Below are 18162 nucleotides of genomic sequence, written 5' to 3'. Positions count from 1 at the left end.
CTAGGTTTTATAATTTCTATAATTCATTCAACATGATGCTGAAGCCAGCTTGTAATGGGATTCCAGACTTAATGAAATCTGCAATTTTATAAAATGTATACAAGTTTACTCAGTTATATCAAGTTTATCACTAACACCTAACAAAGATGAGATAATAACCACCAAAAGCTGATAGGCAGTAAGGCACAATTCAAGAAAAATTCTGAAGGACTGGAAGCTTGTTAGCTCTTTTACTGACCTAAAATAAGATGGAATCGATCAGTGCAGACATCCTCAGGGGATTTTACCGTAGCCCCAGATGATGAACCCTGACACATGGAAGTTGGTGTTACAGGTCTTGAGAGATGAGATGCTCCTTCATCTGGGTCAGCAACAACAAAGCCTGTGGTGGTAAGCCACAATGCTGTAGCATGCAGGATAAGTGCCCAGGAACTGTAATAATGCAATTTTGCATTTTCACTAGTCTCTGCTGTGTAGAAAGCACCACCTACAAAAAAAGCAGAGGCAGTTTCAGGAGGAACAAAAGAGAGTAGCTCCCACAACATTTTCTCTCTTCGGTGTTACAAGATAACAGACCGTTCCCATCATCTCAAAAGTTCCTTTAAGGAATTTATGTGATGTGTGTTTCAAACAAATACTGATACCCATTTACCTACTTATAAGATTAACATTAACATTTTGCCTCTCTTAAATCACTTATTAAAAAAACAAAAAACCCTAAAACTTTGTTATACCATTAATTCTTATCCCTCCTTCTATAACCACTTTCCTCAAGTCAGTGTGACTCACTCCCACAATAGATGTCTGTATTCATAACAGTGTGACTCACTCCCACAATAGATATCTGTATTCATAACAGATGTTATGTTATATATGTTATATATATAACATACATAAATATGTTATATTTAGCAACAGATGTTTGTAGTTATAAATAATATGTGCTCTTATGTGTGTTTAACTTTACTTAACAGGCACCACCTTGTATGTAACCTTTTTGAACTTGTGTTTTTTCCACCTAATTTTATGTTTTTGAGATTTACTTATGTTGATTTATATCTGTCATTCACTAGTAGCTGACATACTATGCCAATAAATTAGTTTATTTCCATTTTGATGCTACTGAAAAGTACAATAAACACTCCTATCTCTCTGTGTATAATTCCAGTTAAAATTCTAAATAGAAGTTGGCAGGCTGACCTGAAATTTGTATCAAAGAGAAAAAAAAAAAAAAAGGCATCTGGAATAACATGAAGAGTAGAAGTGGCTACCAAATATCCATCCATAAAATGCAGATTAATAACTGACTACAAAACTAGATGCCTATCCCATTCCACACACACAAAATCTAGCTGCACTAAAACCCAAATTGTAAAGTACAAAACTGTAATGCTTCTAGGTCTTTATGATCTTAAATTAGAAAAAAACTTATCAGGTATTACACAAAACCACAAACCATAAACGATTGACTACACTAATTTTAGAGAGATAAAAGAATAAGCTATAGACTTGGAAGACATGCAATCACAGAAGAATAATACTAAAATTAGATAAGGGATTAACAAATCAGTAAAATCATGACAAATACCCAGTAGAAAATGGTCAAAGATTATGACTAGGCGATTGATGGAAGAAGAAACTTAGCCCATAAACATATGAAAAAAGGTTTTCAATCAACAAAATAACAAAATAAAACAATGAAAAACTTTCATATCCACCTAATGGACAGAATTTATTAAGTATGACAACATACAATGGTAGAAGATCTAGTGAAACAGAAACGTGCTGTTATATGTTGGGCATATAAATTTTTACAGCTGCTTGGAGAGCAATTTGGCAGTAGCTTGTGAGGTAAGATGTGCATGCCTTATTACCTAGCAGGTCAACTTCAGGGTATCGACCCTGAAGCAATTCTCACATCCTTATTCTATAAATGGAAATTACTATGGGGAAAATGTTTCAGCTAAACATTACTTGCTAAAGGATAAATTTTGAAAAGTTACTGTCATTCTAGGAATTATGTACATATTTTACAAACCCCTTACCTTCAACAGGAAGTTGGGAGGCAAATTCTGAAGGCAACGTTAAGAGAGCAAAATCCTGAAGCGCAGCAAGCCAGAGCCTACTCAATGTGCCCAGGTCTGTGTGGACTAAGTCAAGCAGTCCATCTGACGAATACGACCCATTTCTGACACACTCTTCTGAACAGGTGGTAGTCTTCAAAGGTTGTCTGTGGCTTTTATGTCTTTCTACAGCAATTATGTAGACCTGTTACAGAGTTAATTTATAAATAGGAAGATCTTGTACCCATTAATAAGGTGCTATAATATATATATATATTTTTAAAGATTTTATTTATTTACTTGAGAGAGAGAGAATGAGAGAGAGCACATGAGAGGGGGGAGGGTCAGAGGGAGAAGCAGACTCCCTGCTGAGCAGGGAGCCCGATGCGGGACTCGATCCAGGGACTCCAGGATCATGACCTGAGCCGAAGGCAGTCGCTTAACCAACTGAGCCACCCAGGCGCCCGGTGCTATAATATTTTTTATCTCGCCAAGGAGACAGACCTTACCTTTGAGCATACTGGACTTCAAGTGCACTCTGATACCAAGAAGGTATATACATGTAACCACACATACAAACTGGGATAGAAAGATCCAGAAATATTCCCTTCAATGAGATGCATTATAGATAGCAAATACTTGACAAATATGTTACCATGCTGCATTTTTTTTTTTTTTTTAAGATTTTATTTATTTGACAGAGAGAGACACAGCAAGAGAGGGAACACAAGCAGGGGGAGTGGGAGAGGGAGAAGCAGGCTTCCCGCGGAGCAGGGAGCCCGATGCGGGGCTTGATCCCAGGACCCTGGGACCGCGACCTGAGCCGAAGGCAGACGCTTAACGACTGAGCCACCCAGGCGCCCAACTTAGTTGTATTTTAAATAGTTAATTTCAGTTTATAGCCTATGGTGTTTATTAACAACTTCTAAAATTCCAGTTATAAATGGAGAAGCACTAACCTCTGCCCAGGCTTTCAGCACAGCTAATATTTCCATGGTAGAGGCACTTTCATTATATAAGTGACTCAGAGCCTCTTTTCCAGCCTGTATTTTTGTTAATGATGAAACAAGCAACTGATGAACTCTTCGGAGATCATTAAGGTCACTTACAACTCCACTTGCTATCCAAGCACTGCAAACCTGGTTTTTAAGAAAATCAAAAGTTACATTTAAAAATTACAGATACCTCCTTTGTGAGTTCAGCAGAGCTAACCATATCTCAGGAATCTAACACACTGAAATCATCTTGCTATCAGGAAACCCAAGGGATGCTGCTGATAATGCCAGTCAAAAGCCAGCATTTCAAAAGGGAATAAAGTCTAAGGTTGAAGCAAGGAAACCAGTGTTAGTAAGTAGATAAATCAAAGAGTTCCAAATGTTACTAATATGGAGAAATGAAGCCATGAAAGATACCACTTTCATAAATGTTTGGATTAACATTTGAATAAAATCTTCAATCTTGATTATTTCATCTACTTTAAAAGCAGAGATGGTGTGGTTAATTAGTATAACTGTTGAAAATTAAAGAACTTAACATTTAAAACCCTAATGAACATTTTATTTTGAGAAAAGATATTGGAAGTATTTTAAAACAAAACATCATTAATAATTCTCCAATGCAAACAGTTTGCTCCATTATCAGAGGCTGTCTGGTTTTCTTGGATGTCACAGTATTTCTCTTTTTCTAGAGAAAATTAATTTTTCCTCTTCCATCTATTCAGTTCCTGTCTCATTTCACAAAAGATTTTAATGGCTTAAAACAAGAACACAAATAATGAAGTGATAATAAGTCAGACACTCGGCACATTTATTTGAGAGAGCGAGAGAGAGCGAGTATGGGAGGGGAGGGGGAGAGGGAGAGAGAGAATCTTAAGCAGATTCTGCGCTGCATGTGGAGGCTGAAGTGTGGCTCAATCTCACGACTTGAGATCACCGCTGGAGCCAAAACCGAGTTCGGTGCTTAACCAACTGTGCCACCTAGGTGCCCTTGGTATAACATTTAATACAGTTCTTTGAATATTCAAGGTACCAAACATATCCTAAATACAGGTGAATAAAAGAAAGTTGAAAGAACGGACTAAATTTAGTTTATTCCATTATGTTTATAAAGAATTCAATTCAAGCCAGTTCTGCTTTTAATTATTGCAGGTCATTTAGGGCTGGATAATGAGTGTCTGACAATAATTCCTAGAAAAGTAACTTTAAAATTATATATTATAATAGCTCTTAGGGGCATCTGTGTGGCTCAGTGGATTAAACTTCTGACTTCGGCTCAGGTCATGATCTCAGGGCCTGGGATTGAGCCCCATGTAGGGCTCACCACTAAGTGTGGAGTACGCTTCTCTCTCTGCCTCTGCTCCGCCCCCCCCACCCCCGCTCATGCTCACTTGTGCTCTCTCTCTTTTTCTCTCAAATAAATAAAATCTTTTAAAAACAAAACAAAAAAAATTATATATGATAATGCCTTAGATACATGAAAAAATGCTCAGGATCACTTGAAATATAAACCTAAAACTATTCTAATATAAATCTAAACTATGTCTAAAATATAGACAAAAACCTGAAAGTTTGACAACTTACAGTACTGTTAAGACTGTGGGACAACAGGTATTTGCATACAATGCTGGGAGGAGTTTAAATTGGTAAACCCCAACAATATAGTCTTTAAACCCGCAATTCAATCTTGCAGAATTTACCTCACAGATACACTTGTACCCATAAAGTGACCTGTGCGGAAAGTCATTTACTGCAGCAATATATGTAACAGCAAAAGATGAAAAACCCATACATCCATCACTGGTTAAATAAATTATGACATATCCAACAGTGGATTACCATGCAGTTATATGAAAGGAAGGGGAAATTCTCTAAATTTAAAAAGTAAAGGGAAAGGGGACGCCTGCATGGCTCAGTATTAAGCATCTGCCTTCGGCTCAGGTCATGATCCCAGGGCCCTGGGATCAAGCCCCACATTGGGCTCTCTGCTCAGCGGGAAGCCTGCTTCTCCCTCTCTCATTCCCCTTGCTTGTGTTCCCTCTCTTGCTGTGTTCTCTGTCAAATAAATAAATAAAATCTTAAAAAAAAAAAAAGTAAAGGAAAAGGAACAGCTGAGATTAATGGTTAGACAACTAAATGTAGAACCCTTGGTATCAAATACTAACTGGAGAACTGCCTCCTAAGAAAGGGTTTTACTTCTTAAACTTTGTCTATTTATTTATAAAGATTTATTTATTTGAGAAACAGAGAGATTGAGAGAACAAGTGAGAGGATGGGCAGAGGGAGAAGCAGACTCCCTGTGAGGGAGCCTGACGCTGGACTTGATGGCAGGACCCTGGGATCATGACCTGAGCTGAAGGCAGATGCTTAACCGACTGAGCCACCCAGGCGTCCAAACTTTGTCTTTTTAACCATTTACCTGACATGCTTTGGCAGTGACATCAGGTGGCGTCTCCGAAGTGAAGGCTGGCCTAAGTGCCGCTCCTACCTGGCAACAAATGATATGAAATATCAAGCATCAATAAGTAAGACAGCACAAACTCTGTTTTTAATATTATTTTAAAATTATCTGTTTATAATAGGTATTCCAGACACCTATTGTTTCTGCCTGTCCAGTATATCTTCTTTTAGATAAGAGCACCTCAATTTTCTTTTGGGGAACCTTCTCTCTTACCCACTCTTTGCCCATGTTGTTGCTACGGAGCTGAGAGCACTGCTTGACTCCAGGGACCCAAGCAGAGGGTTATAAAAGGTCTTCTGAAGATGTTTCCTGGGAATACTGGCACAGAAGTACTGTCTCTTTTTAAGACTTGGTGCTAAGAAAGGCATCCTGATAACACTTGGAGAGAGCAAACTCGAAAATAAAGCCAGTGTAGAAGAAAGCAGAACCAACCGGGATTTGTGAAAACAACTTTCCTTTTCAGCTTAAGGGAGCTGTAATTTTATTTCTATCATATGCAATTTTTTTAAAGCAAGTTCTACGCCCAATGTGGGATTTGAACTCACGATCCTGAGATCCAGAGTCCCATGCTCTACCCACTGAGCCAGCCAGGCACCCCTCATTTGCAATTTTATGAGGGCTAAAAATGTAAGAGTGCTCCCCTTAAGTTGAATTGTAACATTTCATTCTAATATGGTAGTTCTATGTAACTCCTATCCCTTCCTTTTGCTTTCTCTCAGAGATACATAGGCATTTCCTGCTGGGAGGATTTGATGGAGACAGCTAACTGGTGAACTGCTCCTGTCTCCCTAACTGCTACCCCACAAAAGCTGCCTCTGAATCACAAGGAGAGGTCGGGAAGGATGAATGATGCAGGAGGATTACATGGGATGTGTGTGATGGAATATGTGAAGATTCTGTTGTCTTCCTTGTTCTTTCTACATTGCTCAATGCACGAGGGAAACATGTTAAAAAAATTACAGAACCAGTAATAGGAGCCTGAATTCTTTTCTAAGCTGAGAGAAAAAAAGGAGGTTACATTTATTCCAGGAGTGATGATTTTAAGATAAAATATGCATGCAGCCTAAATGGAATATTTAGTAATGATTTAGCGTTATCTTAAGAATATTCAGATATTTTGGGGCGCCTGGGTGGCTCAGTTGGTTAAGCGACTGCCTTCGGCTCAGGTCATGATCCTGGAGTCCCAGGATCGAGTCCCGCATCGGGCTCCCTGCTCAGCAGGGAGTCTGCTTCTCCCTCTGACCCTCTCCCCTCTCATGCTCTCTCTCTAATAAATAAATAAAATCTTTAAAAAAAAAAAAAATTCAGATATTTTGTAAAGATTTTAATTAGCAATATCCTTTATCTCCCACAAATTACCAAGAAGGTTTTAATTATTAACCTGTAACCTTACAAAAGACCTGTTTTATGTACCACTTCACTTTTACTTGAAGATTTCTTCTTCAAACATACGCTTCTATATACTGATCATACTGGTGATATATTAGCAGAGACATATACTCATTTATATATTGAAAAGTGACATGCCCATTAGTTTCACAGACTTTTTATCCCAGGTGTTTAAAAATAAAACTCTCGAACAGAAAGTGCTTACATTGGCTTGATACTGTTCCAGAATCACATGACCTGGAAACTCCGGTTCTGGAATAGCTGCAAATCGCCGAATAACAACTAACAGTGTTTCAAGGCCAGAAAGACGGAGCTGGTCACTGTGATCCGTGGCAGCCATAAAGGCCATGCGAATTAAGTCAGCAAGATGTAGCACCAAAAAGTCATCTATAAGATTAAAAAAATCTTATCAAGAAAAAGCATACGTTGGAACTAAGATTTACGTTAAATGATCATTTCTCCTCCTTATAATTTCAGACTTTTCTAGATTTTCTTTTAAATACCTTTGATTTGATTTACTGTTTCGTTGTACTGTTTGTTAAATATAGACTTTAAAGCTGGATTTGCTGCACTACTGCAAATAATCACATACAAAAAAGTCCCGAGGCAAACAATTACACGGCTATTCAAAAATCAAAGACAAAATCAGCATCCTTTAAAAGAGTGCTAACAGTACCTTCAAAAAAAACTTTTTTCAGACTTTCTGATAAAAGCACATTAGAAGGTATTTAGGAAACTTTGGGTATTGATGAATTAGGCAGTAATTAAATAGCATAACAGTAATTATGTCAAGTTGAAGCTGAAAGACTTAAATGTTCCTTTTGAAAAACATAGTTTTATGTGGTTCTTTATATGGACTAGATTATGTTATTTCTGTATGTCTTAACACATATACAAATGATAGGAATATAAAAAATATTTGTAGCTATAAAATTATAAATGAGAATTCTTTTCACTCCTACAATACATTCTTCGACATAATAATTCTACTGGAGAGAGACATAGGACAATCACTTAACAATATTCCAACAATAAAATGTTCAGGGGTACAACTAACCTTTACTCAAAATATACCTGGTACTAATTTTAATAAGAATGTTATAGATCACAATGAAGAAACCAACTCACTTAGTAAGTGCCAATTACAATTTTAATTGGGAAGAAAGGAATCAGTAAGCATCTATGATATACTAATTTTATACCTATCAGTATGTAGAATAGTGCTCATCACAAATAAAGAGACTCAATAAACACTTGCTTGAAAAATCACTAAAACAGAGATACCTAATTCATACTCCCACACTGGCAATAGCAACATTTTGCTATATAATTCTTTTGTCTGGTAAAAAATATATCTATGGCATTTAGGTATGTGCACTGTCTTTGAACATAATGTGCTTAAGTGAATTCAAGCTGTAGTATGTACACATGTACATATGTGTACATGTGTACATACTATGTATGTATGCTTAAGGGTACAAACTACATTCAAGCTGTAGTTTGTACCCTTTAGGTACAAACAATAAAACTGAATAAAAGGTCAAAATGGCCTTGCAAGCAGGTTTACGCTACACTGTGATAGGCTCTAATGTTTTCTGGGTAATATTTACGAAACCAAAATAATTGATAAGCAAAAATACTGTAAGTTGTAATTCAGAAAATAAATTTTGGGGGTAAGCTAATGCATGTACTACTTTCCAAGAACATGCTTATTTTCTATAAACTTAAGTCATGCACAAGTCTATTAAACAAAAGTGAATGACAATTTAAGAAGCTAAATCATTGAAAATGTGTATAAACATTAAAACTAATGTTTTATAGCTTACACAAATGTTATAGTCAAATTCATAACTGATTTGGAAGAATACAAACTACTTTCTAGTTTTACTTCTTAAATTAATATTAAAAACATAAGCAGACAACATTTCTATGTATATCCTTTGGTCTTTTCATCTTTATGCCACTTACTTCTTGAATCCCTTTTTTTCATTTCTTGTGCTAAAGCAATGTCAAAATGTGCGCTGTGTGCATTCTCACACTGGTTAATTATCCTACAGACACACTCGGCAGCAAAGACTCTAGTAGCCCAGCGGGGATTGGTATATGGATATGATTTATCATCATTTCTGGTGGTCAGAACTGAGGCATCATCCCCTTTATCTCCTTCCTCTTCTTGCATTGTATCCACACAAGTTACAGTTGTAAAATCTTTTATCAAGGGAGAATACATGTAATTACAATCAAATGTAAGATACATTTATAAAGGAACACAAAAGACTTCAAATTCATACTAGAACTGTTGTTGACCAATTATACACCTTTAACAATGTAATATAATCACGTAAAATGTAAAACGATCACATCTAATAACTACAGACAACACTGGTATCTAAAGAAATGCTCTAAAAATGTTCCAGGTCAAAACGACAAAGTTGTTCAATTATATTCAAGGTGAAAAACCAAACATGACAAAACAGACAGGATACTAAATACTAGGATAATTATCAGTCCCCACTATGTAGACAGTTATGCTTAAGGAAGCTTAACATGCTCTGGTATGGAGCATGGTGGATTGCACTGTTATAACACTAGGGTCTTGAACAGATTTAAGGTTCCGGAACCCACTGAAAATGTCTGAAAATATTTTTCTTAGGATAGATCCATTGCTGTCATTTATAGTCTCATATTGTCATAATGGCCAGAGCCAGTGAGGAGTGAATCATCATTATTATTTTTTTAGACAGAGAGAGAGCGAGAGTGTGCACGTGAGCATGGGGGAGGGAGAAAGAGAATCCCAAGCAGGCTCCATGCTTGGTCAGCAGCGCAGAGCTCAACTCAAGGCTGGATCTCAGGACCCTGAGATCATGACCTGAACTGCAATCAAGAGTTGGGTGCTCCCCCGATGTTTATAGCAGCAATGTCCACAATAGCCAAACTGTGGAAAGAGCCAAGATGTCCATCGACAGATGAATGGATAAAGAAGATGTGGTATATATATACAATGGAATATTATGCAGCCATCAAAAGGAATGAGATCTTGCCATTTTGCAACAACGTGGATGGAACTGGAGGGTATTATGCTGAGCGAAATAAGTCAAACAGAGAAAGACATGTATCATATGACCTCACTGATATGAGGAATTCTTAATCTCAGGAAACAAACTGAGGGTTGCTGGAGTGGGGGGTGGGGTGGGAGGGATGGGGTGGCTGGGTGATAGACACTGGGGAGGGTATGTGCTCTGGTAAGTGCTGTGAATTGTGCAAGACTGTTGAATCTCAGATCTGTACCTCTGAAACAAATAATGCAATATATGTTAAGGAAAAAAAAAAGAAGAAGAAGAAGATAGCAGGAGGGGAAGAATGAAGGGGGGAAATCGGAGAGGTAGACGAACTATAAGAGATGATAGACTCTGAAAAACAAACTGAGGGTTCTAGAGGGGAGGGGGGTGGGAGGATGGGTTAGCCTGGTGATGGGTATTGAGGAGGGCACATTCTGCATGGAGCACTGGGTGTTATGCACAAACAATGAATCATGGAACACTATATCTAAAACTAATGATGTAATGTATGGGGATTAACATAACAATAAAAAGAAAAACAAACAAACAAACAAACAAAAAAGAGTTGGGTGCTCAACACATTGAGCCATCCAGGTGCCCCATTTCCTCTTTATATTAACTGTTAACTTATTAACTCTGTTTAACTTGACTTAAAATGGAATTAATGCTATAAAAAAAAGCAACATTTTTTCCTTAAATTATCTTGCATGTCAACATATTTTGAATGTGTTATGAAAGCAAAGATGTCACAAAATTATGCAAAGTCTTGTCTTAAGACTAAGATAATAAGCCAACGACTGAAATGCATGTTTTCCTAAGAAGGGATTCAACCAAACTACAAAGGATAAAGAACAAATGGTGAAGTAAAATTGAGCAAGTAAGCTCAAGGAGTATGAATATAAAATAAAAAAAAAAGAGGTAAAAAAAATAGGTGACACATCAGAAAAGTGTAATCAATCTGTCTATCAAGACACATACAGATTTTCTTTCAAAGGAGAAGTCCTTGTAAGTTCTCAAGTAGTGGGGACAGAAGAGAGCCTTTTAACAAAGGAAAACATGTAGAGCACAGTGGTTGAAAGAGCAGATATAAATCATTGGAAGGGAACAGGACCAAGGTAGACAGTGGAGAATGTAAAAAAAAAAAAAATTTTTTTTTTTAAATATCTTTCTTCCTTTCACATAATTTAAACACATTAAATTATAAGGCTTGAGTAACTGAGTTTAAGAGCTACTGAAATACATGGGGCGCCTGGGTGGCTCAGTCGTTAAGCATCTGCCTTCGGCTCAGGTCATGGTCTCAGGGTCCTGGGATTGAGCCCCGCATCGGGCTCCCTGCTCCGCGGGAAGCCTGCTTCTCCCTCTCCCACTCCCCCTGCTTGTGTTCCCTCTCTTGCTGTGTCTCTCTCTGTCAAATAAATAAATAAAATCTTTAAAAAAAAAAAAAAGAGCTACTGAAATACAAAACTGGATTTTATTTTATTTTATTTTTTTTAAGATTTTATTTATTTGCGAGAGAGAATGAGAGACAGAGAGCATGAGAGGGAGGAGGGTCAGAGGGAGAAGCAGACTCCCTGCCGAGCAGGGAGCCCGATGCGGGACTCGATCCCGGGACTCCAGGATCATGACCTGAGCCGAAGGCAGTCGCTTAACCAACTGAGCCACCCAGGCGCCCTGGATTTTATTATTTTATTTTAAAGATTTTATTTATTTATTTGAGAAAGAGAGAGAACGAACAGGGAGGAGCACAGGGAGAGGGACAAACAAACTGTGCTGAGCACGGAGCCAGATGGGGGGCTCGATCTCACAACCCTGAGATCATGACTTGAGCGGAAATCAAGAGTGGCACACTTAACTGACTGAACATCCAGGTATCCTGGAAGCTGAATTTTATTTTATTTTATTTTATTTATTTTTTAAAAAAGATTTTATTTATTTATTTGACAGAGAGAGACACAGTAGGAGAGGGAACACAAGCAGGGGAGTGGGAGAGGGAGAAGCAGGCTCCCCACGGAGCAAGGAGCCTGATGTGGGGCTCGATCCCAGGACCCTGAGATCATGACCTGAGCCGAAGGCAGCTGCTTAACCGACTGAGCCACCCAGGCGCCCGAAGCTGAATTTTAAAGTCATGCAGGGAAAGGTTTGAATCTATTTGTGTGTGTTTTTGGGCAAATTACTTAACCTTTCCAAGTCTTGTTTTCTCTTGTGTAAAATGGAATAATACTGCCTACTCATTGGATGGTTAAATGACTAAATCAGATAAAGTATGTGTAGTACCTGGAACAGAACTGATTTGTCTCCTTTCTTCATCTCATTTATTTTCTCTCTTACTCCAAAGATAAATTTGAAAGACTCTAATATACATTCTCACTAACACTTCTCTTATACTGACAAAAACAATAGGGAAATAACATTGTTTTCTAACCCTGTTTGAAATCCACATTATTGAGTGCACAGAAACTCGCCTGCTCAAAATGTTGCAACTTTTTTTTTTTTTTTTTAAAGATTTTATTTATTTATTTGACAGAGAGAGACACAGTGAGAGAGGGAACACAAGCAGGGGGAGGAGAGGGAGAAGCAGGCTTCCCCGCGGTGCAGGGAGCCCGATGTGGGGCTCGATCCCAGGACCCTGGGATCACGACCTGAGCCGAAGGCAGACGCTTAACGACTGAGCCACCCAGGCGCCCCGAAAATGTTGCAACTTTTGATGATTTTTCTATTAAGCTGATTTGATGCAGTCCTTCAAATATATGTTTGGGGGCATCTGGGTAGCTCAGTCGGTAAGCGTCTGCCTTTGGCTCAGGTCATGATCTCAGGGTCCTGGGATCGAGCCCCACATTGGGCTCCCTCTCCCTCTGTGGCTCCCCCTGCTTATGCTCTCTCTCTCTCTCTGTCAAATAAATAAAATCTTAAAAAGAAGTTATATGTATGAAAACAAATGATGGGGCTACTCAAAGTCATGACATCACTTTTATAGTATAAATAACTAATTTTTAGTTTGTTTTATACAGGGAAGTCATAAAAGATAATCAGAAGAATAAAAAAAAAAACCACAGGCTTAAGTGTTAGATGTAAACACTAAAATCTTCATTTGAAAAAAGCAATAAGCAATTACAATCCAAATACTCAGACAAAATGAACTGTCACCAGCAATTTTATATATAACGTTTTCACTTTCAATTTTATTTCAAATGGTAACCACTGATACTTACCCGCTGATGCAGCAAGTACATCTTTACAAAGCTTTAACCAGAAGGCGAGCTTATCCACTGCCATAGATGTAAGCATATGATTTAAAGTCTCTTTGATATCATGGCATAACTTCTGATCTGTCTCTTTATCTAGTAAGGTCAATAATGCCCCTTCAAGGCCCACTTCTCTGATGTTAGCATCTGACAAGAAGAAAATCGATGATCTAAGTAATACAGAAAACAAAACTGCCATATGAGAAGCACACATATTCAAAAGTTATTGAAATACTACATGCAAATATTCTCATTGCAAAGTAATAAAGCACCTCAAAGGAGAAACATAAGCTTTGGTCTAGCATCTACTTCCTCTAATTCTGGAAATGCCAAAAGAACAAATAAATTTTCTCTTGAAAATTTAACTTATTTAGCATTTCTGAAAGCATTTAGGTTCTAAAGATTATGCTATTATCACACTATTTTGAAAGAGAAATTATCTTTTAAAGACCAGAAGGAGGCATCACTGGGATAAAAGGTACAGCACAGGGAATATGTCAGTGGTATTATAATAGCATGGTATGGTGACAGATGAGAGCTACACTTCTGGTGAGCACAGCATAACATATAAATTTGTTGAATCATGATGCTGTACACCTGAAACTAATTAACACTGTGTGTCAACTATACTTCAATTAAAAAGAAAAGATCAGAAGGAGGCAGCAGGAATGTTTCCGATTAGGAGTCGAAAGAGACAAAACAACCGTTGTAACGTGTGAGTCATGGCTGGATCCTATATTTGGGCGGTGGTAAGGGAGGGTAGAAGGAGTCATAAAGGATATTTTTTGGATAACTGGTGAAATTTGTGTGAGAACTGCACATTTTATGATCGCTACTAAATCAGTGTTGGTTTTATTAAGTGTGGAAATGATGCGTGGTCATGCAGGAGAATACTACGTATTAGGGGTGAGTTGTCATGATGTCTGCAGCCTGCTTTCAGATGGTTTGGCAAAGGTATGCATCTTGTATATATGGAAAGAGAGGAAGATATATAAAATGAGTGCCATAAAGATACTAAGTAGGTGAATATATGTGTTCACTGCACATTATTTCCAACTTACCCTTTAGTTTAAAAAATTATAAAATTTTAAAAAGGGAATTATATAACAAGTTCTTTACTGTATTTTACTCACATAGCTAGTTCAAGAATTCTAGGAACATATACCAGCATGTTTACACAATCAAAGCCAAGCAAAAGATGCAGAGAATTTCAGTGGTGAATATAAACTGAAGGTTACTTGGGCAGAATATCACACATGATTAAAAGATTAAAATTTCGGGCGCCTGGGTGGCTCAGTTGGTTAAGCGACTGCCTTCGGCTCAGATCATGATCCTGGAGTCCCGGGATCGAGTCCCACATCGGGCTCCCTGCTTGGCAGCGAGTCTGCTTCTCCCTCTCCCACTCCCCGTTTGTGTTCCCTCTCTTGCTGTGTCTTTCTCTGTCAAATAAATAAATAAAATCTAAAAAAAAAAAAAAAAAGATTAAAATTTCTCTGGTTAAGGTAAGTCACCAATTGTTCTCAAATGAGTTCTGCAACCTTTTTGATGACTACTATACTAGTTCAGCAATGCTGATTAACTCAAGCCAAAGTTAAAGTTTTAATACTAATTTAAGGAGCACAGCATGACAGTAAAACACACTGTTGTGTGCTTTAGATACTGGAAAGCTTTGTGAAGCCTGAGACCTTCTAAAAGTATGACAGCACTTTGGAAACTATATACATAAAAGAGTAAGATATTGCCATTACTATTTTTGTAGGTTGTTTGAATTTATATGCATACTTGGGTTACACACATAATTTTAAAATAAGAAATCCTTTAATTCAGCTCTAAAATAAAGAAGAGGCATAAAAACCCTCTAACCTGAAGAAGACTCATCTACGGTAAGTTTTTTATTAAATGAGATTTCGGAGGAAGAAAGGCACATATGGTAAATTACTTAAAGACTAAATCCAACTTCAATTGATTGTTGTGAAAAAACTTGCTCTAAAATTTGAGAGGCTCTCAAATTCATTAACAGGGATTATAAAACATAGGTAACAGATTGCTGGGCTCCACTCACAGATCTCTGGTTACGCAGATTTGTGATGGGGCCCAATCATTTGCATTTTTTACAAGTTCTCAGTGAGGTGGATATTGCTAGTTCGGGGGCCTAAGTTTGAAAACCACTGCTCTAAACCAGTAACATTACTGGTTGGAATGACAGTAATTGTTTTTTTTTTTTTTTTTAAAGATTTTATTTATTTATTTGACAGAGAGAGACACAGCGAGAGAGGGAACACAAGCAGGGGGAGTGGGAGAGGGAGAAGCAGGCTTCCCGCCGAGCGGGGAGCCCGATGCGGGGCTCGAACCCAGGACCCTGGGATCATGACCTGAGCCGAAGGCAGACGCTTAACAACTGAGCCACCCAGGCACCCCAGGAATGATAGTCATTGTTAGCAACTGTCTCTTGTAGCAGATTTAAGACATTACATATTAACTTTTAAATACCATTTTAAAAACATTGGGGAGGCTATGTGTTATGGTGAGCGCTGTGAATTGTTTAAGACTGATGAATCACAGACATGTACCACTAAAACAAATAATACATTATATGTTAATAAAAAGAAAAAAAACAAACAAAAAAACCCTTATGTTTATATGGAAAATGTAAGATTAAAATAATCATTTAACCTGGAGATAATGGTGATAAAAAAGAATTACCTGGAGTCAACTCTTCTCTGCTATCCTTAGCAAGCATAACAGCATGTTCTGAAACTTCAGCTGCTTCTCTCTGTACAAGCTGACGTAAACAAGCCAGTACTGCTCTTCTCAATAACAAATAGGGACTACAAAGATTCACCTGAAAAATACCATGTGGGAAATGAAAGAGCTGAAATTCTTGGTGGCATTCACATTAAATCTAACAGATATTCACTGGGTCCTTCCTGATTCTGTCCAGCCCATCACTGTGCTAGATGCAGTTTATTAAATACACAGAAACTTCTTCAAACTATTCCAGTACATATTTTTTATTATAACTTAGACATAGCTTAAGGAATAGCACATGTACTTGACTATGCAAATATTCATAAACAAATCCAAGCAGAAGCCTCTGGAGTTTTAGAAGACATAAAATTTATGAGTAAATATAGTTTTGAGATAAAAGAAATACAACTGAGAATTTATTTGTAGCTCATACGTTTGTGCTCATGCAACATTATAATGTTTTATGATTCTCTAAGTAGAAATTTTTATTAAATCCATACAAGCAGTATAGCATACTGGTTAAAAGTGAGGCTCTGGAGTCAAATTGCCTCAGTTTGAGTCCTAGATCCACCACTTACGAGCTGTGTGACCTTGGGCAAATTATTTAACCTCTCCGTGCCTTAGTTTCCTTATTTGTAAAATGGAAATAACACTACCCCATGTCACAGGGCTGTTGCAAAATTACCACAAAGAAACATGCAGAAGGGCTTAGCACAGTACCTGGCAAATAATACGTGCTCAATAAATGTTAGTTATTATTAACTATTATTAACAGTCTCTATCAATAGTATTTTATTCAGATGCCATACAGAGTAAGTAAATGCATTTTCAAATAAAAGCAGAGAAGAGTTTTACTCAGAAAACATATTCACCAAAAACACTCTCTAGAGATACACATTAGAGACAAATTTTACATATATGTATATCTACTTGTATATGGATATGCATATATGTACATAGACGTGTACATATTTTAGAGATATAGAATATTTTTGCTCATAATGACTCAATACATATTCTTTTTACTTAGAAGTGTCTGAACAATGTAAATCTCAACAGGTTGTATCTACTGAACTAAATGATATGATTGTAATATACCTTAAATGAACAATTAAAACAAGTCAAAGGTTCTGGATACAAATTCTTAGTGATTCATAAGTAGAATAAAGTATAGAGTTCTTGAAATTTATTTTTTTCTAACTATGAAAGTAAAGACCAGTTTAGTGTGGTTTATGACAATGAATAGGTGTCTTATGCTACTGATTTTCCAAGCAAAATGTGAGAAAGCATAATTCTTACAGTGATCTTTATTTAGATCTCGTGTATGTGAGAAAAACAGGACTGAAGTAGGTGAGTTTGTTGAAAAGAGCAGAGGAAAAATTCTGAGAAAAAGAGCAGATGGTGACAGCTGGTTTTTGATATATAAGAAACACGTGCAAAGAGAGTGAAACCCTAAATTTTATCAGAAGCCAAAAGACAGAAAAGATTTGTGAATGTATCATCAGTGAAACATATGAATGGGAACTGCTTTATAAATATATTCTATTACACCCTCAAGTCATATCATGAACTCAAAAGTGGAAAGAGGAATGCCATTCACAAAGTCTCAAGTTAATGTCATCCCAGTCACGTTAAAGAACCACTGTTAGAAACTAGTACATAGGATGGGAGAGGAGTTAAAATGTAAAAAGATTAAGTTTACTCATGCCCAAATTATGGCTGTATTTTACAACAATGACAAAAAAGGCATTCTACACGGCAATTTTAAAGAAAAGTTAATGAATCTACTAGTTATTTTCACTGGAATTTTACAAGCATATAATACAAGGCAGGTGCAGCATTTATTCAGGCCGGTCAAACACTCTTTTACAGAAAGCATGCTTAAAAGTACTCTTTACTTGTTTGGTAGAAAAAAGATTGAAGGCGGTCACACAAGCAAAATGGAACACTTAATATCTCCATGTCATTCTCCAGCATTTATATTGGGAAGAGGAATAGAGTTAAGGCAAACAAACCAAGCAGGCAAAATACAGAAACTAAGTCAAACTGTAATTACAATTCCTTTCTGAAATGAATATATAAATCAAAATGATGCAAAATTAAGTGCAAGGAGTGAGTGCACCAGCTGGAGAAGGTTAGGGAGGATTTATTTACAGTGGTATTAAATAAACACCATGTAACATGCTACACATACTGGACTCTGCA

At 37.1% G+C, this 18162-nt stretch overlaps 1 protein-coding gene and 1 non-coding gene across 2 annotated transcripts in view; both read right to left on the bottom strand.

Moving 5' to 3' along the window:
* The window catches only part of HEATR5A (HEAT repeat containing 5A), a 97296-nt gene that overhangs the window by 23006 nt on the left and 56128 nt on the right, over positions 1–18162 (bottom strand). Inside the window, exons 21-28 of the mRNA XM_021695349.1 lie at positions 15913–16051; positions 13177–13356; positions 8877–9116; positions 7114–7295; positions 5478–5546; positions 3023–3202; positions 2046–2268; positions 239–487 (exon numbers count right to left, since the gene is read on the bottom strand). Of these exons, the coding sequence (XP_021551024.1) occupies positions 239–487; positions 2046–2268; positions 3023–3202; positions 5478–5546; positions 7114–7295; positions 8877–9116; positions 13177–13356; positions 15913–16051 (1462 nt within the window). The remainder of the gene's footprint in view (positions 1–238; positions 488–2045; positions 2269–3022; positions 3203–5477; positions 5547–7113; positions 7296–8876; positions 9117–13176; positions 13357–15912; positions 16052–18162) is intronic.
* On the bottom strand, positions 6040–6112 carry TRNAQ-CUG. Its single transcript has one exon. It is a non-coding gene; the product is annotated as a tRNA-Gln (tRNA).

The sequence above is a fragment of the Neomonachus schauinslandi genome, chromosome 9 (assembly GCF_002201575.2).
Source record: "Neomonachus schauinslandi chromosome 9, ASM220157v2, whole genome shotgun sequence".
Lineage (NCBI taxonomy): Eukaryota > Metazoa > Chordata > Mammalia > Carnivora > Phocidae > Neomonachus > Neomonachus schauinslandi.
This window is presented reverse-complemented; position numbering and strand designations above follow the sequence as displayed.